This window comes from Xiphophorus maculatus, chromosome 15, assembly GCF_002775205.1.
Source record: "Xiphophorus maculatus strain JP 163 A chromosome 15, X_maculatus-5.0-male, whole genome shotgun sequence".
Taxonomy (NCBI): Eukaryota; Metazoa; Chordata; class Actinopteri; order Cyprinodontiformes; family Poeciliidae; genus Xiphophorus; species Xiphophorus maculatus.
In genome coordinates, this window is record NC_036457.1 from 20,973,394 (window position 1) to 20,995,478 (window position 22,085).

Here is a 22,085-nt window from a genome sequence, read left to right on the forward strand (position 1 = left end):
CCCAATTTTATCGTACAGTACGTTTATTTATTGGCATAAAATCTTGTTAAATATGTAATGTGTAACTTACCTGTTGTTATATTTAGTTCTATAACTTTTAAAGAAGATGTGAGGGTTACAGGGAAGCTTTCATTTTTGAGTGCTGCTCTGAATAAATCAACTATGTTTGGTGGCACACTGGCGACTGGGATGAACAATTCATGGAGCACATAAAGTTCCACTAGAATGCGAGAGAACGACATGCATTTCAGTGTTGATGCTAAAACATAGAAATGTTTTACAGATTGAATTTATTTATGACTCATTAATACTGAACAGAACATTTCCATCCCAAATATTTTCCAACCTTTCTTAAAAAATACTTTTTAGGACATGCATTAAGGTGTACGGTATGAGACATTTCCCTTACAATCAACGGCCAACGCGTTTAAAAACGAGCTAATGGTGTTAATATTTATCCTTATACCCTTGCTGAGTCATCAGAACTGATGGATATAAGACAAATTCATGAATATCAAACATGTGAGTGATCTTAGTAATAAAGACTTAGTAGCAGTAAATTGAATTGAATTGAATGCTATACCATCAGTTGCTGAAGGAGTTGATGTATTCAGATAGCCTGTTTCCATGGCAGTCATAGTGGTAGGCATGACAGACGTTGTGGTTGGGGTGGCTGTTGTTGTGGCTGCCATTGCAGTTGTAGTGGTTGGAATCGTTGTTGTTATGGTTGATGTAGTGGTTGGCATGACAATTAAAGTGGTTAGAATTAGTGTTGTAGTTGTTGACATCCTTGTCATTACTGGTAAATATTACAGCGGTACAACTAATCCCATTTGTCTTTAAATTTTTGATTTCTTCTTTAAATGATCAAAACAATACCAATTAAAATTATTCTGTCTCACTTTGTCCTCTTATAACTTTCAGAATGCTATCCAAGACAGAGAAAAATGATCATGAATTTTGCATGTGGATATTAATGACACGTCGATTTGATCTACCAAGGTAAGTTTTCCCTAACCAACCAAGCTTTTTAGACCTCATACATTTATATGTACAGTTAGACAAGATGGAAGCAGAAAAAACGGAAAGACGTAAACGTCTGAACATTACTGATAAAATAGAACACTGTCACTTTTACTGTACATGTGACACTTATAAAATGCTTTTATGTTACTTGTGCTAAAGTATTTAAGAAACACATATTTCACTTTGGTGGTTAAATCATTTAAGTCAACTGTAATCTTTTTGTCCTCCCAAAACAAAAAGGTTAAAGTTCAATACTTTCATAAGCAGATCATAAGCTACAACCCAGAGCAATGTGTTTCCATACCTGGAGAAGTCGTGGGACACAAATCAATGTCTGCAAACCAAAACATAAATGCTCCAGTTAAAAATGATATAATTGCATCTATTTTTTTTAAAAAAACGAAGCAGAATCCTCTTATTTTAGTAATGCCTTAAACTTAGCAAGTTAGCAAATTAGCAAGCTTACTTGTGATTGGTTGACAGAACTCTTCATTGGAAAGAAGTCCATATTTGCATGTACAAGTTTGACTGCTGACATCTTTGCATGAATTGTTTCCATTGCACATGTCACACGGCCAAGAATAGCCATCCTCACATTCACACCTCAGTCCATCAGTGGCGTTTGGAGAGCAGGCTGGTGACATTTTAAAGGATAAAATCATCATTGTCATCAGCAGTAATGCTAACTTTACAAATTAGGCTTTGTTTGAACAGACTCTCTTACCTGTGGTCAAGTTTAAGTCTATCACTTCTACAAACTGTGAGAGTGTCACAGGAAATGTTTCATTTTCCAAAGCTGCTCTTATCAAATCAAGGATATCGGGTGGAACGTTGGAGAACGGGATGTGCAAATCAAGAACGATGCCAATGTCCTCTGATTCTGTTGAGGTGAACACAAGACAATTCATCGTAGTTTTCTTGTAATCATGCAAATTGTCATCCAGAGAAACCTTTTAGCACTTGCATAAGAGATACTTGACCATTATTTACATACATTACTAAAAACCTGCTACAGCTCCCGGTCTGTGTCAAAATCAACAGTCTTTTTATCATAGCACATCTTACTCAATGGTGGGACAAAAGCGAGTTCCTAATGGTGCAATGCATAGCGTCTTACGTGGGTAATTATATTAGTGTACACATTGTCAGATTATGTGAGCAAAATGTAAACACTCGTCATTTCTTCTTACTTGACCTGGAAAAAACCTTGTAATCTGTTTCATACCATAAGGTGTTGGAGGAGACGATGTAGTTGACATGACGATTGATGTTTCTGTAATTAAAAAAAAGCAATCATCTCAAATCGGTTTCAAAGGTCTATCTATTATTTAAACAATTGGTTAAATTGCTTGCTTATTCTGAGTTCTCACTTTCCCATGGCTACACATTTGGTCTTTTTGGTGTTTTTTCCTGATATATTCAAAAATGGGAATTTCAGATCCAAGTCAGAGAAATTAATTGTTACCATAAGGTGGAGGAGACGATGTGGTTGTCAGGATGGTTGATGTTTCTGTAAAATAAAAAAAAAAAACATGTTTCATGTGACAAAATGTAAACGTTTTCATATATGTAATTCTAAAATCCAGTTTTGTCAACCTTTTGATTAAATCACTTTGCCGTCAGAATGAAAGATTCCATTTTGTCTGACCATGCAACCTTAACTTTTCTGGTTCCTGGCTTTCTTTTCTTCCAGATTTTTCTTTTGAATCATTGCTTCAAAATATTAAAGTCGGTGTTCAAATCACTTTGTTGGCCACAGGTGTATTAAACTCAACACCTAGGCATGCAGACTTACCTGGTGAACTCCAACATGGTTTTAGTGGCTTTATATCAAAGAGAGAAATTAACGTATCTCCATCACAAAGTGACAGGCTGTGTATAATCACAGACTTGGGTCAGAAGAGGGTGGCATTGTGCACTTAAGTCGCCAGTGTCCTGCATTGTCACTTGATGTAAACCTGGCTTTCAGATTAGATCCAGAAACGTGCATACTGAACTTCATGGACGTCAATGATCAAACCTTCATTGCAATGCCAGGCATTGGGTGCAGTCAGCCACTGAACTCTGGAGCTGAGAGACATGCTTTCTGGTGTGAATCATGTTTTCCGGGTTTCCAATGAAACAAGCTGGGTTTGACAGCTGTAGGGAGAATCACACTTGCCTGACTGCATTGTGTCAAGTGTACACTTTGGTGCAAACGGGATTATGCTACAGGTCTGTTTTATATCCGTAGGGCTTCCTCTTCTCACAATAAAAGGGCAATTAAGGATGTTTATTTTATTTTTTTTTTTTAGGAAAATGGTTTTAAAAAATCTAATGAACATACTGTATATCCTTAGTCCTTGTAAACAGCCGCCCAACAAGAGTTGGACCTGTTTTAGATGCAACATGGGGCTACAGGCCCAAAGTGTTTGGAACAAATATGGGAGGTTATTTAAGTTCTCATGTGTGTAAATACAAATGAGCCAATACTTTTGGCAACATAGTGTAATTTTATATCTACTTTTTGAAGTACAGTGCTTAAGACATAAATAGGAATCTGCACTAAAAAGCCAACCCATCGAATTAAAGTAGGAGAGTGAAACTTTAGACTTGGAATTTAAAAAAAAAGGAATAGAGAAACCTTCACATCTGGAATTAGTTCAGATCAATTAAAATGTCTTGGTTCATGTTTTTAACTCTGGTAGTTTAAGAAAAAACATAACTTATTTCTTCAGTTTTTCCACATCAGTCACTGACATTTAAACACTTTGTTGTGCTTCACTGTTCTGTACACGTCTATGCTTCTTTTTGAACTTACACAAACAATATGATCACATAAAACCACATTCAGAAATGTAAACATAGAACTTTGATCCTTTTCTCTAATTGTTTCTTCATAATGTCCTCCGCTTCGTTCAAAAGCAACAGAGCGCAAGCTCTCAAGCTCACACCCAGAACTTCATTTGTAGCATATTTAGGGTCATACCGTAATTTGTGGGAGGAGACGGTGTTGTTGTACTTGGCATGGCTGTTGTCATCATTGTCAATACTGTAATAAAAGAAAAAAAGAAGAAAAAAATCAAAGCACATTATCGACTTTACATTCTTTCCTACGTGAAAATATAAACAGTGAGACAAAGCAAACTTCAGTCTGAAGTCAGATTGTTTAAAATTACATATAGTCGCTAAAATGCTAATCATTTCAGACCTTTTTCTACTGTTTATGTGACATAATAATAATAATAATAATAATGTATTCCATAACATGTATATATCCTGGTAGCTTAAAAACAAACAAGTCAGTTTCACGTTGATTCAGAGTTTGTTAAAACTGTTTTCAGGAGCAGACTGCAAACTTTGTCGACGTCTTTATTCTTTACATACCTGGAGGTGGAGTTGGGCAGAAGGAGTTATCTGTGGAACAACAGCAGATTAAATGTTTGTGTTTATGTCCCAAAAAATACAAAACCTTAATCAATCAATCAATCAATCAAATTTTATTTGTATAGCACATTTCAGCAGCAAAGCATTTCAAAGTGCTTTACATCATATCAAACACAATGAAAGGTAGAATCAACAATCAAAACATGACATTAAGTCAAGTTCCATCAATAAATTTGTAATTGATTACGTTTCAAATATAATCCTAAACAGGTGGGTTTTTAGTCTAGATTCAAAGGAAGTCAGTGTTTCAGCTGTTTTACAGTTTTCTGGAAGTTTGTTCCAGATTTGTGGTGCATAGATGCTGAAAGCTGCTTCTCCTTGTTTGGTTCTGGTTCTGGGGATGCAGAGCAGAACCAGAACCTGAAGACCTGAGAGGTCTGGAAGGTTGATACAATAACAGCATATCTTTAATGTATTGTGGTGCTAAGCCGTTCAGTGATTTGTAAACTAACAACAATATTTTAAAGTCTATTCTTTGAGCTACAGGGAGCCAGTGGAGGGACTTTAAAACTGGTGTTATGTGCTCTATCTTCCTGGTTTTAGTGAGAACGCCAGCAGCAGCGTTCTGGATCAGCATTCAGCTGATCCAGATGTCATAATTCAAATTATATCACCTAGACACAGTTACACCATTCAAATCAAACTGCATAAATATCAACTCAATAAGATTTCGCTTACTTGTGATTGGCTGGCAGTACTCGTTGTCAGAAGGAAGTCCATATATGCAAGTACAGGTTTGACTGCTGACGTTGCTGCATGAGTTGCTGCCGTTGCACTTGTCACATGGCCAAGCAAAACCATCCTCACAATCACACAGCAGCCTGTCAGTGGAGTTTGGAGAGCAGGCTGTGTGTTTTAGACAATAAGAATTGTTCACTATTAGCATCATAGATTTAAGTGAACCACAACATAGGAGCATAGGAAATACTATCCTGCAATCCCTAATACCTGTCCTACAATCGCTGTTTTAACATAGCATGTTTAACATTTCTAAACCATTTAGAACCTAAATGTGTTGTTAAATCTGTGAATGTAGAACAACTAATAAATCAGTATTGGAAACGACGGACTGCAGGCGGGCCAGTGGCCCAGGAGATGAGGGTTACTGGTTCAAAACCCCACTTGGACAAGATCTTTGCCTGCTATCAGGTAGCTTGTCACCATCGTTGTGCTGGTGAGTGTCTGGTGAAGTGCTTCGGAGACATCAGGGCTTGTAAATAGTACTTGAAAAAGTAACTTGATTTCTGATTATGCTTTGAAAAAGTAACCTAGTTACTTTACTGATTACCTGATTTTAAAAGTAACTAAGTTAAGTCACAAATAACTTTATTAGTTATTTTCACCGGCTGCCAAAGGCAGCCCCTGCTACATCAACATGGTGTCTTCTCCAGGAAAGAAAATAAACCATGTTCTGAGAGGAACAGACAGAAGCTTACTATGACATAAAACTATGGAACGCGTACTGTGTGTAAAGGCAGAATTTCATCTACAACAACCAACTTCTTCAACTCTCCTCCACTTCCTGGTTTTGTATCGAAGTCCTGCTTTTGTCTTTTGTACGGTGGGAGACCTCAGGACTCTAACACCTAGTGGTGTTTGACTGTACCGCGCTGCGACTCCAAATGTTTTGTCAAATTTCATGCTTTTCTTAAGGTAGGTAAAAGTTAATGCGCCGGCACAGTGGAATCTTGATATTGTCTTCTTTAGCTGACACAAACTCAAAACGTTGCCTGTACTTCCAGCTAGAAAACCTTCACTTCTCTCCTCCCTCCACTGTTTATGTTTGAGTCCGGCTGCAGGGTATTACGTGCGAGTTTCCCTCACACTGATAACGTCAGAGAATAGTTCAGACGTCTTTCCATGAGACGCATGAGGAAGGAAACTGAATATCTTTGCACTAGGGAAAATAGATAAAAATAGAAAGGCTTCAATAAGTATCTTTAATCTGATTAATGGATAGCAAATAGTGACTGACATCAATGGATTCCGGTGCATTTATCATTTTACCCACTTCAACCACTGATTTGTGCAACATCTGGTTAAGAAAAAGGTTCAAACGGGTCGCCAGTTTCCTACTACTTTTAGATTTTTCTCTGATCCGAGTGAACAAAATGCTGGATTATTTTTTAAGCATGTAGTCGGGTTCTAGTCCTGGGAATTATCTGACTATTCAGTCATGGTGTGGTGAACCAGACACGGAAAAAAGAATATCAAGAAATTAGCAAGGACGTCGCTCACTCACTCGTAAGACAAAATGTTGAAAAAGTGTTACCGGTGGTTAGTAGCATCTCTGTCACTTCCAAAGACTGTGAGATGGTTGCAGGGAAGGTTTCATTCCCCAGAACGCTTCGGATGAACTCAAGTATGTCGTCTGGAACGCCTGAGAGCGGAATGCGGAGGTCAAGGATCACATCGAAGTCCACCAGCTCTGTGAAGGAAGAAGACACAATTATACAGAACAAAACAGGTTTACAGCACCACACACATCACTGTGTGAGCCACGGTAAGGACAGTGAAGCCCAGGATTATTCATAAAGCTGGTAAATATGAAAAAAAAAGTATTTAAATTCAACTGGAACATTTGTCTTTGAATGAAAATGATAGCGTCCGTCAAAATACAACAAAACATTTAAATTTCCAATCTAAAAAAGAAAAAACGTTATGTCAAAAACAATGTTTACTCTTCTATGGGTATATGGTTAATAATTAATTATTTTTGATTAATCTGTATCTATCTCCATATCTATGTTCTCTGTCATATTCAAGTTGGATGACTTGAAAATGTTGTTTTTACTTCCAGTCAGAAACATGTTGGTAAAAATTTTAAATATATATGGTTTTAAATTTAAATCTACCAGGAATATGAATGATTCAATCTTACCAAAGATATCGCATCACTGGTGTAACTCAGAGGAAATAGCTGATGAGAATTATTTGCAAATAAAAGCAAACGTATAAAAGTAAAGTACTGCACTGGAGTAAACCAGGAAAAAGCATTGAGAGCTACTAATGTGTTCCAGTTCAAATGGAAACCAGTTAGAATTGATATTTCCATAGACCGTGCAAAGGATTTAATGTTTAGAGGGAAACATTAAATCTCTCTAATTTCTAAACAGTGAACCAGCATATTCACTGAAAAAAGCATTATGAAGATTTGATCCCAAAGCCAATCTCAGAAATGCAAATTAAACATTAATCCACGCTCTTTTACTTCAGTAGAACACATTTATTGAGCAGGAGTTCACAACACAAGAGGAATAATTCACCTTGTTTGATTTTCCTTAAAATAGTGTAGTTCACGTTGAAAAAGCTTCTTTTTTTTTCCGTTCAGCCACAAGAGAATACCGTTCTCCAATACTTTTACCGACTATAAAGAAAGCCAAGAAACAAGGCTGGCTCTAGTTCCCCTGTTGCACAACCGTATAAATCCAGCTCAGTTTATGTTTGTCTATTGAGATTAACAGAATACAAAGCAGCACTGCTGTTGGTTTTCCACCTCAAGCTACAGTGGGAAGCTTTACATTGAGGTCCTTCTAATATTTACACCAGAAAAAGACAGCTGGTAGTTGTAAAAATTAACGGTTTGTAAATCTGGACAAATATTTTCAATCAAAACAGCTATATGTGCAATAATCAATATATACGTTAGGGCCGTAGTGATATATTCAACTTAAAACAATGAGATGGCATGAGATTTTTTTTTTTTATCCATTTCAGGATTGAAGTATTTCACATCCTGAGCTACAGAGGACTAGTGTCGATACTAAAATTTAGTTTCTTGCTATTAGGAAGCTACGGAGCAACGTTAACGATTCTCCAGCCAAGTATTGGTTTTTTTCAACAAGGTAGCCCCCAAAATGCATCCACACACACACACACACACACTACTGAATTTAAAATGCTTCCTTGTACATATATATATAATATTGTTTTAAATTTTGTTTTCTCTAATATTCTTAATGGTGTGGCAGGATGAGCATTAGCCAACGCTAATGAACTTTCATGATCAAAGCCGACAGCTAATCATATTCATGATCCACTGTGGCACAGGACCATGGAAAAAAATATCTGAGTCATGATATGTTTAGTCTATGTTTAATTCATTTCAATGATATATGCATTTCTTCCCAGTCTGAATTATGTAGTGAGACATAAGTGAAAATATTTGATGGTATATTTTATTTACAATTTTGCATTTTTGTTTCTCCCGGATGCAGACATTGTATAATAGTTCTCCATCTTTCTGTCAGTAGCAGAACTTTGACTCAGATTTCTCTACCTTGTTTTCTGCTGTCGTGCATTTTGTCACCTGCACTAAATAGGAATAAGAATATTCCTGCACTAAACAGTGAATGAATATTATGTTTAGAAATGCACTGCATGCAGTGCATTTCTAAACTTAGAAATGGTAATGTTTTTGTTCTAGAAGATTTCTAGGACTAATATAAAAAAATATGCATTTTCTCCTAGCATTTCTTTGCTAGGAGAAATGCTAGCAAATCTCCTATATATGGGAGACAACATATCTCCTATCTTTGCTAGGAGATATGCTAGGAAAATATCTCCTAGCAAAGAGATATTCTGAGAAAGTTCAGAACTTTCTACTCTTTTTCTAAAACATTTCTGAGATTAATCTAAAAAGTGTGAAGGTTTTTGGCAGAAATTCACTCCTTTGTCAAAGTAGGATAGAATCCAGACTTCATATCTTTTTTACAAGTTCATCTTCCCTCTTGAGCTTTCATTCGTCTAGTTTTGTCAGAGTCAACCTTTTCTCGTGACATAAATGAAACATAAAACAGAGTTCTTTGTACTTTCTACCCTATCTAGAGATGTATGATTGTGTTCCGTTTCCAGGTCTTTCATGGAGCCAAGCATGTCCTTGTGCCAGAACCGCATCACTCCAGCAAAAGATTACGGGTGAGCGTGTGCGACGCAGTTGAGAACAAAAGAAATTATTTATTGATGGGATGCTCTCAAACCCACTGGCGTCACAGGTATCCATTGTTACCTCAGATGTTGTTTGGAGCTTTTTTGGAGCGAACGGCGACCAGGACTGTGAACCCAGCCTCTTTCCTGCCTCCCATGAAGTGCATCCTGCCAAAACTAATTTTCTCTTCTGTAATCTTCCTCTGCTGAACGGTTCTCTCATCTACCACCAAGTTTTCCACCAAACACAGCGTAGATTAAAAAAAAAAAAAGGGATTACGGAGCAGCTGCTCGGACGAAGTGTGTTGCCCAAACATCATAACTCAAAAGGGTTCTTTCAACCATTTATTCTCGAATGTCTGCACTCGCAGGCGGAACGTGGCAGCTGGGTTGAAACCTGAGGAGGCGGCCGACGGGGGGGAGGGAGGCGGGTATTTTGTTGCGACTACGTTTTTGATCCGGTCGGCTCTAGTGTGCTGATCTGGAAAGAAGAACGGCCAGCTAGGCCCTAACGCCTTCCCTCCCCTGAGGAGGGGTTTCACGGCCAGGGGTGCGAGGGTGCAAGGTTGCTTTGGCCATGCGTGAACTGATGCTGATGACATTCACATGTAGCTGGGATGCCTGAGTGACTCGAGATGTCCTGCAGGTCTTTGCAGAAAGGTTTTAGGATACAGGAAGGACAGAAACACTTGTGCTCCAATATTTTAGGAGTCTTTTCTCATTTTCTTTGTGAGTTATGAGGAGATATTTCACTAAAATATGCAAGTAGGGCCTGAGTCGGATGAAATGTTGATGCAGTACCTTACTAATGAACGCTCAACAAACTCGGTGTACTTTTACTTGTGATAGAGGGATAGATGGTTATAAAAGATTTCTGTCAGTAATCTAGTCAGTAATTTGTAGAATCCCCCCTTTTGTTCCACTTAGAGTTGCAAGTCTTTTGGACTCTACCTGCTTCGTACATCTGAAAAATGTGCACCCATTTTAATTAGCTCCGGCTCAGTCAAGACTGGATGAGTGCCACAGATCGTTAATTGAAGTAAGGTCCAGGTTTTGACTGGGCCGTTTATTCAGAGCAGGAGGCTGTATAGCTGCTCTTGTCCTGTTGGAAGTTGAACCCCTTGTGGGAAAATGGAAATTGTGCTTTTTTTTCTGGCTTTCTTTAACTAATGAGTTTCTGTTTGTCAACCTTCCATTAAGGCCTGATTTATGAAGTGAACAGCCAATAGTTGTTCACTCAATAGACTCCCCTCATCTAAGGCTGTGTATATCGGCTGCTTGTCCAGAGTTACCATGTTTCTTGGCTCCTTCTCTGGTTAGTCCCAAAAATTAGGCAGACGGACACATCTGTGTGTGCAGTAGTGCCATACTCTTCAGTTTTACATGTTGGACTGAGCAGTCTTACATAAAATTTTCAAACCAGGTCATGTTGTTTAGTAACCTAACCCTGATTTTGTCGTCTCCACAATTTTCTGTTACCTTTAGTGACAGGTAGCAGATTTCCTACTCTTTCTTTGGACTATCTCTTTAAATCCGTAAGTCATAGTGACGTCCACTGGCATAAGTGTACATGGACTAATAAAAGTCTAGATATTTTAATAAAGGTGGCAACAAAACAGCTGGATGGGTAAAGTTGCAGGTCATGGTTATAGGAAAACAGTAGTTTTAATATTAAGTACAGAAACAGCTGTTTAGCAAATTAAGGCACACTGCAAGCATTTCTTGGTTTTGATATTTTGTGTCTGCAGTTTTACTTTGGTTTAAAACAAGGTACAATCTTGTTTTTAAGCTACTGCTCTAATCAAATATGGTGAGATGCTTCAGTATGTTGCTTCTAATATATATAATTAGGGATTATAGTTGTTGTTTTCACTGGATGCAAAACATACCGATTTATTTAGAACACGTGTCAACTCAAGGCCCGTGGACCAAATCCGGCCCATCATAACTTTTAATGTGGCCCTCTAGATTCTAGACCAAACACCAAGTGTGCTTAAATATTATGTTGTCAATCAAATCAATGCAGTTTTTATCTGCTTACTGCCAAGTTATATCAATCAAATTAACGCAAAATCAACAAATTGCGCTAAAAAGTTGAGTGTTGTTTACCGTTGGGCATTGCCTTAATTGCTATGTTTCATGGTGCAAACAGTGGTGATAGGGAGGTGTCGGGATCTGTCCCTTATCTGTGTTTATTTTGAGTTTCTGTCTCTCTGAGTCTCCGTGTTGTCCTGTCTCCCCTTGATTGTTCCCAGGTGTTTCTTGTCTCCTTGATTACCCTCTGTGCATTTAACCCCACCAGTGTTCTTTGTTCCTTGTCGGGTCCTCGTCGTGTTTGTCCTGTTGTCACTGTCTGCGAGCTTCTGCATCCGCTCCTTTGTGCTGCCTGGACTTTGTATGTTTTTGGATTTTTGGACTACCTTCATTATTAAACCATCTTATTCATCTTACCCTGGGTCTGCTGCCTCTGCCTCACCACCCAAATCATGACAGGAGGTCTTCTTTGTCTTCTTCATCTTCTTAATTCTCTGGATCTTCTCGGCCCAGACTTCCCTCTCCCCAGCCACTTGTTCCAGCTCCTCCAGGGGAATCCCAAGGCCTTCCCAAGCCAGCTGAGAAACATAGTCTCTCCAGCCTGTCCTGGGTCTTCCCTGGGGCCCCCTCCCAGTGGGACGTGCCCGGAACACCTCACCAGGGAGGCGACCAGGAGGCATCCTGACCAGATGCCCCCGAGCCACCTCAACTGGCTCCTCTCGATGTGAAGGAGCAGCGGCTCTACTCTGAGTCCCTCCCGGATGACTGAGCTTCTCACCCTATGTCTAAGGGAGAGCCCAGACACCCTGCGGAGAAAACCCATTTCAGCCGCTTGTATCCGTGATCTAGTTCTTTTGGTCATGACCCAAAGCCCATGACCATGAGGGTGGGAGCGTAGATCAACCGGTAAATCGAGAGCTTTGCTTTTTGACCATGACAGACAGGTACAGCGCCCGCTTTACTGCAGACGCTGTGCCAATCCATCTGTCGATCTCCTGCTCCCTTCTTCCCTCATTTGTGAACAAGATCCCGAGATACTTAAACTCCTCCACTTGTTGCAGGACACCCCCTCCCACTCCCTCCAACCCAGAGAAGCTTTCCGGCTCAAGACCATGGCCTCGGATTTGGAGGCACTGATACTCATCCCGGCCGCTTCACACTCGGCTGCGAACTGCTCCCATGAGAGCTGTAGATCACGGCCTGATGAAGCCAATAGGACCACATCATCCGCAAAAAGCAGAGATGAGATCCTAAGGCCACCAAAACGGATCCCCTCAACACCTTGGCTGCGCCTAGAAATTTTGTCCATGAAAGTAATGAACAGAATCAAAGGGCAGCCCTGGTGGAGTCCAACTCTCACTGGAAACAAGCCCAACTTACTGCCGGCAATGCGGACCAGACTCCGACACCGGTCATACAGGGACCTGACAGCCCGTATCAAAGGGCCTGGTACCCCATACTCCCGGAGAACAGCCCACAGGGCTCGCTGAGGGACACGGTCGAACGCCTTCTCCAAGTCCACAAAATACATGTAGACTGGTTGGGCAAACTCCCATGCACCCTCCAGGACCCGCTGAGGGGGTAGAGCTGGTCCAGTGTTCCACGACCAGGACGAAAATCACACTGCTCTTCCTGAATCCGAGGTTCGACTATCCGACGGACCCTCCTCTCCAGGACCCCTGAATAGACCTTGCCAGGGAGGCTTAAGAGTGTGACCCCTCTATAATTGGAGCACACACTTCGGTCCCCCTTTTTGAACAGGGGGACCACCACCCCAGTCTGCCAATCCAGGGGAACTGCCCCCGATATCCATGCGATATTGCAGAGTCGCGTCAGCCAACACAACCCTACAACATCCAGAGCCTTAAGGAACTCCGGGCGGATCTCATCCAACCCCGGGGCCTTGCCACCGAGGAGCTTTTTAACCACCTCGGCGACCTCGTCCCCAGAGATTGGAGAACCCAACCCAGAGTCCCCAGGCTCAGCTTCCTCAATGGAAGGCATGTCGGTGGGATTGAGGAGGTCTTCGAAGTGTTCTGCCCACCGGCCCACAACGTCCCGAGTCGAGGTCAGCAGCACACCATCCCCACTATAAACGGTGTTGGTGCTGTACTGCTTTCCCCTCCTGAGACACCAGATGGTGGACCAGAATCGCCTCGAAGCCGTGCGGAAGTCTTTTTCCATGGCCTCTCCATACTCCTCCCATGCCTGAGCCACATGCCACTTGGACTGCTGGTACCCATCAGCTGCTTCAGGGGTCCCACAGGCCAATAAGGCCCAATAGGATTCCTTCAGCCTGACAACATCCCTCACCGAAGGTGTCCACCAATGGGTTTGAGGGTTTCCGCCGCAACAGGCACCAACAACTTTGTGGCCACAGCTTGGATAAACCGCCTCGATAATGGAGGCATGGAACATGGACTCAATGTCCCCTCACCTCCCCCGGACTAGTTAACCAAACATTCATGACTTTAGACCTTGACAGAAAGCCAGAGTGCCTGCAAACAGGATATTAAGTTTTGATATTTTCCTCACAAAATTTAATGTTTCTTGCTCCTTTCCAAAACCTGCTTTGTTGATTTCGAGTAGTGGCAGGAGAAACCGTTGGGTGGGATTTTATGCGGACTGTTGTTTCTTCCCATGCGTTTGCTTCTCATAATGAATCCCAGGATTAGCCATTTATCAATGAAAATGCAACTGTTGAAATCAGTGAAATGAAAAGCTGAGCTGTGCTGTCCTTGTCCGGATCTGAATCATCCAAGTCATTGTCCATATTGGCAAAACAATCTTTCCTAGCCGGCTCACCTTGTTCCAAGTCAGCACGCTGTTTCAAGACAGCAGGCTTGACTGCAGTTCTGTCTAGTGAAGTTCCACAGACAACTGTCTTCTGTTGTTTGCCACAACCTCTGCAAAGAATCTCCCCAGCCGGGTTAGCTTGTCCTTTGGGAACGGGCGAAACTTCGTCCCAAAACAAATCTCTCTCATGAGAGTCTGTATCGTTTCCTGGGAGAAAATGATCAAATATTTTCTGCATCCCTGTCGACACCATGTATCCAAGACCAAAACCTATTGGCATAAAGATGGGGACTAGCGCTGTTGAAATAGTAGACATTCTTAAGAGACACAAAGTCAAACCTGAAAGAACTGTTTCGATACTAACTGATGTATTGAGATTCAAGCATTCAAGCATTAAAAGGCTTAGAACTTCTTTGATCTGTTGTGATGTCATAAATGGCATCATGTACATCAGTGACCTCTCTGTTCTGAGGCATGGCCTTGCTTCTGATCGTTGCTATGGAAACAATCAGATCAATTCTGCATGACTCAAACTGAAATAATGTCTAAATATTTGAATAATAAGTTTTTTATTTATTTAGCATGAAGAGATTAACAATAGATTTCTGTATGACTGAATTGTTGCATTTGTGGTCTTCCGTACCTGCTGCAGTATAAATGTAGGTACCGGCAGTCAATTTTTTTCCTTCGATTTTTAATACTCTAAATGAATTTTTCTACTAAGTGTATTACCAGAAAAGAGCAGAAAAAACTGTTATGTCTAACAGTTTTTGAGATTTTGGTGGGTGGGTGTACCTTGCCACAAACCCACCTTTGAATAGAAAAAGATGGGGTTTTTGAAAGCCAATTACTCAAAAAATAAATCAGTTTGACACTTATTTGTAATGACATTCTTTAAATATGTATAAATCATACTACAAAGCAAGAAAATGCACAGTATAAATAGCTTACTTTTAATGAAGATTCTTTTAAAAATTTCATTTTGAAAAACAAAAAATATGTCAATATTGACCCTAACAGGAGACATGGCATTTTGGGAATTCCATATTAAAAGAGACCCTTAGGAAGCCTTAGAAATTCCCACTTAAAATTAAATTTTTATCCATTTTTTTTGTGGTTATTTTTGCATTTTCACGTTTGGAAAATGTGATTTTGGAATAAAATTGCAATTCATAAATAACACTACATAATCAACTAATAAAGGTGTGTAGATGGTTAAAGTTATTAATTCTGATCAACTATATTACATAATGCTTGTCTTCAGTCGATGCTGACTCAACTTAGAAAACGAAATATTTATCACGGTTAGAAAAAGTTTAAAATCTATCAAATGTAAAAGGAGTGTAAAAAAACCAAAACACATAATCCATTATATTCATACCTGGAGCTGCTGTAGAGGATGGTGTTTGGGTAGTGACTGTGAAAGTTTTACACATTATTATTAGCAGAGACAGACACACTTATCAAAATCTGAAGTAAGACAATTTTCTGTTGCAGCTCAAAGAAAAACATTGTGCATAAATGTTTCTGCTTCATTCATTGTCAGGCTTGAGGAAGTGAGAGCATTTGACATAATAACTTCCTCTAAACCCTGTATAAACTCTGCTACTTCTTACTGCAGTCAAATTAGAAACGTTGTGGTTTCAAGAAAACAAGTCCAACGTGTTTGACACATTATTCTTCTTTTGCCCACACAGGCATGGAAGCGTTTTCCTTTCTGTTTCCTGCTTGTCTAAGTCAAAGCAGAGCGTGTTGAATGCCTCAGGCAACTTCTTTTTGCAAAGAACTACTGAACTGACCAGGGAAACAGCTACAGCTCTCGCCTTGGCACAGCTGATATAACTACATTCCTCGTTAACGAGCATCTGAAGAACGGGATCAAAATCGTTTGGAGGTCCAAAAGAAATTTTAAAAAGTAATTTGAATCAATTGTAACTGGAACAAGAACAGTTGTCCCCATTGAGTGTAAAAAAAAAAAAAGCTTGCTTAAGGACTAACATGAAACGTTCAACTAAAACCATTCACTTCCAGACACTGTATGAAAGGTACCATGACATTTTTTTGCTCACTGAAGTTAATCAATCAGTCAAGTTTATTTGTATAGCACATTTCAGCAACAAGGCAGTTCAATGTGCTTCTCATCATAAAATACAAAAACACAAAGTCATCAATGATAAATGACCCGTTGTCTATGAGCTTATCCTCCCACAATCAGCTGGGTGAGTGCAAACCTTTTCCTATTTTAAGCTACTTGAAATTACAAATTGCTAAATGCCAGAATGAATGATATTTTATAGAGTAGTCAAAAGTCTACATACACTCTCTTAATATTTGTTAGAACAGTAGTTAGAACTACTAACTACCATTGTTAGTAGTTAGGTCATTGAGGTCATTGTTTAACTGCAGTTAAACAATGACTGAGGTTATACATTTTAAGAGTCCTTCCAAATCTACCTACATTAGAACAGAGCTGGTGTAAGAGTCAGGTGGAGCTGCCTCACGCACTTTTTCAGCTCTGCACATACAGTATATGTTTCCTGGGATGGAAATCAGGACTTTGTGATAACCAGCCACACCAAAAATATCTGCTGCGTTATCCTCTAACCATCTTGTAACTAATTTGGTGGAATGCTCATTTGGAGCCAAGAGTCATTCGTGGGAAAGCTTTAACTTCCTGGATGGATGTCCTGAAATGTTGCTGTCGACTATCCACTTCATCTCTCAGAAGCTTACAAAGCAGTAAGATCGCCATCTGGGTTTTCCCAAATTGTTAGAAAGTAAAGTCATCCTGGGTGTGCCGTGGTGGCGTAGGGTTTAGCACGACCCACATTTGGAGGCCTCAAGTCCTCGACGCGGCTGTCGCAGGTTCGACTCCCGGACCCGGCGACGTTTACCGCAAGTCTTCCCCCCTCTCCTCCCCCCTTTCCTGTCAGCCTACTTCATGAAAAGGGACTCTAGAGCCCACAAAAGACCCCCTGGAGGGGTTAAAAAAAGAAAAGAAAGTAAAGTCATCCTAATGTATGTAAAGACTTCATGCAAGTAAGAGAAAAATGTCTCAGTTTATATTTATTAATCGGACATTTAGCAAATATAATGAACTACAAAAACAGAATTTGGTCACATTTAAAGAGACAGGACTGTGTATCTTCCAGGCACATAAACCCATTTTATAACACCCATTTCTAGGCAACTATGAAGTTACCTTCATAGTTAACAACTGAAGATAACCATGTTACCTTCAGTTGTTATAAAAAATACTGTCTATATCAAATATGACTTAAAAGAATTTTGACTTCTTAATTTAGCATCTTGAAATTAGGTCTCTGTCTCTTTAAAATCTCCTCTTTCTGAAAGTCTGTCTTCAGGAAGTCATCACTACATGGCTCCTCTATTAACCCTTTAACAACGTTTTTACCAGCGTTATTCTGAGAAGGAGCTCGTGTGATGAGCTCACCAGCTGTTTGCTAATTGCTGCAGGCTAGTCTGAAGGAGCTGAGAGAGCGGAGGGCCGCTCTGTGAGGCGGAAGCTCGACTCGGAAACGGCAGCTCCAAGGAGGAGCTTCGTCCTCAAAGGCGGAGCTATGTCCACCCAGGTGTTTTGCACAGCTGAATGGTTGCCATGGAGATTAAGGGATTTGTCAAACATGCATGAAAGAATCAAAGCAACACTCCAGGTATGTTTCTGATGAGCAAATAGCATCATAATGTAAAGCTCAAAAAAGTTGATTTTCCATAATACTGCCTCTTTAATGGCAAAATTAAAATTAGTTATATGTCTTTTAAATAGTGAACATAAAATGTTATTTCTATTATATTTTGGATTAAGGACATTTTTGTCCTGACATTCCTGAATATATGAAAGAGCTCCTACCTGTTTGGCTGCTGTTCACCTGGCAGAACTGACCGTCAGCTGGAAGCTCGTTAATGCAGCCACATGTGTCACCAACGATGGCATCACACACTCCATAGGTAATACAGCTGTTATAAGACCAGGCAAAGTTCTCCTCGCACACACACTGGTACCCACTTATATTTCGTGAACACACTGTGGAGGGGAGGGAAAAAAACATCAGCACACAGTGGAAATTGTAAATGTTATATTTGAGACAGGAATAGATATACATAAATATGAAATGACTCATTTGGCCCCCATTTCTTTCACTCAATTAAAATGTTTACCAAGACTGACGTACTTTAACCTACAAATATCAAATCTTTTGTTTTCTACCTGGCCTTGTTGCTCTTGAGACGCTTTACATAGGAGAAGTGAGGGGAACAATTGGAACAGGTGAGGGGAAAAACCTTTCATCGCTTTAGAAAGGTTGGCGACCTCGGTGCAAAACTATACTGTACCTGTCGTGGCGTCAATGTTGGAAATCTCACTGGTGCTGTCGATGAGTATGGGAAAACTGAGGTTGTTGAGAATCGTCTGAAGAATCTCCAGCTCAGAAAGACTTAAAACAACTTGGAACTCGTAATCAGTGAAATTCGTAAAAGCTAAAGTGTACACAGACAAAGAAAAGACCATAACATATCTGAGCCGATCATTCTTCACAAAACTTACACCGATACGTAGACAATAGCCATTGTGCATCAGGGTGACTCACTTTCTCTTTTCTCTCTAACATGAAGGGTTGGTGATTTACCAGCCGTCAGTTCCTGTAAAAACACACTGATCAGCCCAAAACTTATCAACATCTAACTATTTACGGTATCAAAATCATTGGTTTGCACCAAGTTTTAACTTTTCCAGGTGTGTTACCACAACTTGTTACATAACTATTTTTCATGCTGACCTCTAAGAAGACGGACACAGAGTGTCTGAATCCGGACTTGTCCAGGGCGCAACATATAACCAAAAGAACAACGGCCAACCGGATCACCTTTGGTAAAGCCATCCTAGCTGTGGAAAAGTTAAACATCACCATTACTGAAAAAACATATTATACCACTACATCTAATACGTGGAGCACTGTTCATATTTGAAAATAAAGCTGATTCTAGAAAAAGCTACAAGGAAATCATCACCAGATACTGGTGATGATTTCCTTGTTTCCTTCATGTGGTTATTTATCCCGTTTGAGGACATTCCTCTCAGAAGCTTTATCTCAAGCCATATCTGACTGCAGAGACAGCTTTCATCTACAGATTGACGACAAGGTAAAAAGAAAAGAAAAAACAACAATAATGATGAATGCTTGTTTGCTGAACAAGAATTTGTAATTACAGTGCAGGACATTTTACTTGTGAACCAAACTAAGCAGAAGGTTACCACCAAGCACTGATGGAATATACCTTTATACAAAAGAGAAACCTTTTGAAAACTAAGCTTAAATATATCACAATATTAGCATTTCACAATATTAGCCATCTAGCAGTTTAATTCACAAGTAAAATGTCCTGCACTGTAATTACAAATTCTTGTTGAGCAAACAAGCATTCATCATCATTATTGTTGTTTTCTTTTCTTTTTACCTTGTCGTCAATCTGTAGATGAAAGCTGTCTCTGCCATCAGATATGGTTTGAGATAAAGCTTCTAACAATTTGACCACAAACAGTAAGACAGTAAATTAAGAGTTTTCTAAACTCTTAATTTACTGGTGATCTAAGCAGCATTTCACATCATCAGAAACGTTGCATTTTAAACATTTTCCTTTTCGATCTTAGAAAAATGAATAAGTGCTTGACATTTTGTGCATCCCTGTCTGCCAATTGAGAGTGAACATTTTAAAAACACAGATACGGTAGAGTGATTTTAGTTTGCGTTCAGTTAGTGCATAAATGCTTGTGTTTGTACTACAAGCAGGAAATTTATATTAGAAGTTGAGAAGCTGAAAGAAATCAGTCTTTGAATAAAGAGTCCTGCTAAGCCAGGCATTAAGAGATAAAAGTAGAATAGAGTTCTGTAGGATAGGAGTGGAATTGAATTACTTTACCTCTCCAGGCAGCCTGGCTTCCAAAGAGGCTGGTGTCTTGAGTTCATGTTTATTTTGCTGCTCTTCTTTAAAGACAAAGACGAAAAGTCTCCCAAACAGGGAAAACACCTTTTGTGAACTTCCTGGAGCACTTTTCATGAATGCACAATCTCTGCCAAATGCACACTAGATACCTTTTTATTTTTTTGTCCGAAAATAACATTTAGGTACATCTTATTTGCATCAATATTTACACCATTTTCTAGTCAATTTATATTCTTGTAATATACAAACACAAAAAACCTAAACACAAATTTAGGCAAAACAAAGAAAAAAAATCTTCACCCACATGCACAATCACAATGCTCAAAGAATGCTGCACAGTATCTGTCCACCATAGTTACAATACATCAGAACAACCAGAACAAGAAAAAGGTCTGGGGTAATTCTATACCTGAAGAGCAACATTGTGTAAACTGGTTCCATCTAGTAAACATGAACTTCCTGAAGGCGATTTCAGAGAGATCTATGTTTATATGTCTCTCTCTAATGCTTGTTTGAACCAGATTTTATCATTCTGACTTTTAGGGGAGCGATTTTAAAAGAGACACATGAATATATAAAGTTAATAGCTGCATAAACTGTAGCTATATTTTCTTTTAGGTAATTTCTGTAGAGGTTTGGTTGCTAAGACTTTGGTGCAAATATAACTAGTGTCTCTTGTAAGTGGACTCTTGGGACTGGACGAGGAGAGATGGCTCACTTCTGGAGAAACTGGCAGAGCTTTAAGGGAGGGTTGAAGGTGAGGAGTAAGGCATCATGTATAATGGAGGGTTCTGAGTCTTCTATCAGGTTGTGATGTTATTCCCTCATCAAAACCATACCCGGAGTACGTTTTGATTCTTTCTTGCCTGTTTGAGGAATTCTAGAATCTCCCGTGGCAACCATTCAGGGTGCCTAAACGCCTGTTCATTACGTAAGGCGCCGCCTAGTTACCCAAAATGACTGGGCTGGAAGTGACAGCAGAAATTAGCAAACACCTGATGGAACTGCACTGGTGTCTGCTGGTCTCATTATACAAACTATTTCTCACTGCAAAGCTCCTAAGAAATGGAACATTAACCAACATATCTGACGTGTACTGATGATGGTACTTGACAAAATATGTCTATTTTTTGGTTTTCTACACTTCTGACTATACAATGTTTATAATGTTTGTTCTTATGTGTTCACAGTGTAAAGTATTTTGAACTGCTGTGTTGCTGAAATGTGCTATGCAAATAAACTTGACTGGTGGTGGTCAGAGAGCACCAACAGGTATCCAGTAGCTTGCCACCAGTAATGTAATGCGTGGGTGGGGGTGGGCGTGTGTGTGCATGGGGGAATGACTGTGAAGCGCTTTGGGGTCCTCTGGACTTGATAAGGCACTATACAAGTACAAGCCAAGCCATTTTATTGACTGATTGACAAGAACAGTTGTAAACAGCATAATGGAGGAACGTTGTGATGACAAGGGACTGTAGGAAAGAGGAGGAGCTTAAAGAAACAAGCACAATTTCAAGGTGTCACATTTCTTTTTAGTCATATTTGTTATTTTTATAACTACAGCTAACAGTTACTTGATTGTGCTATAACATGGCAACATATTCCTGGGACGTACATAATAAACCTCCCTTTGAAAAATCCTGAACAGGATTATGTAAGTAGAGAGAATAAAAAGATGTACTTTATGGAAACAGATCTTACAGATTAAAACTCCAAAATAGGTTACAAGGTTATTTCAAGAAAGACATTATTGCTCTTGCAGAAATTAGCAGTACTAAAGTAGGATCAGTAGTTTTGGGTGAAACATTTTTATGAGTAAAATGAAATGGTTATAATTTGTAAAAATGAAAACAATGATCAGTTAGAAATTAATGGGTCGAAGCTCCCATGTTCCTAAGTAACACCAGACTACTTCA

General features: G+C 39.6%; 1 protein-coding gene across 1 annotated transcript in view; it reads right to left on the minus strand.

The window, feature by feature from the left end:
* The window catches only part of LOC102220130 (adhesion G protein-coupled receptor F5-like), a 32,391-nt gene extending 12,210 nt beyond the window's left edge, over nucleotides 1-20,181 (minus strand). The window contains exons 1-16 of the mRNA XM_023348243.1: nucleotides 20,146-20,181; nucleotides 19,005-19,107; nucleotides 18,816-18,867; nucleotides 18,562-18,705; nucleotides 18,080-18,253; nucleotides 6,725-6,880; nucleotides 5,131-5,298; nucleotides 4,393-4,422; nucleotides 3,995-4,057; nucleotides 2,492-2,536; nucleotides 2,252-2,299; nucleotides 1,751-1,906; nucleotides 1,493-1,660; nucleotides 1,331-1,360; nucleotides 584-685; nucleotides 71-220 (exon numbers count right to left, since the gene is read on the minus strand). Of these exons, the coding sequence (XP_023204011.1) occupies nucleotides 71-220; nucleotides 584-685; nucleotides 1,331-1,360; nucleotides 1,493-1,660; nucleotides 1,751-1,906; nucleotides 2,252-2,299; nucleotides 2,492-2,536; nucleotides 3,995-4,057; nucleotides 4,393-4,422; nucleotides 5,131-5,298; nucleotides 6,725-6,880; nucleotides 18,080-18,253; nucleotides 18,562-18,705; nucleotides 18,816-18,867; nucleotides 19,005-19,106 (1,588 nt within the window). The 5' untranslated portion in view covers nucleotide 19,107; nucleotides 20,146-20,181. The remainder of the gene's footprint in view (nucleotides 1-70; nucleotides 221-583; nucleotides 686-1,330; nucleotides 1,361-1,492; nucleotides 1,661-1,750; nucleotides 1,907-2,251; nucleotides 2,300-2,491; nucleotides 2,537-3,994; nucleotides 4,058-4,392; nucleotides 4,423-5,130; nucleotides 5,299-6,724; nucleotides 6,881-18,079; nucleotides 18,254-18,561; nucleotides 18,706-18,815; nucleotides 18,868-19,004; nucleotides 19,108-20,145) is intronic.
* Between the last annotated feature and the right edge of the window lie 1,904 nt (nucleotides 20,182-22,085).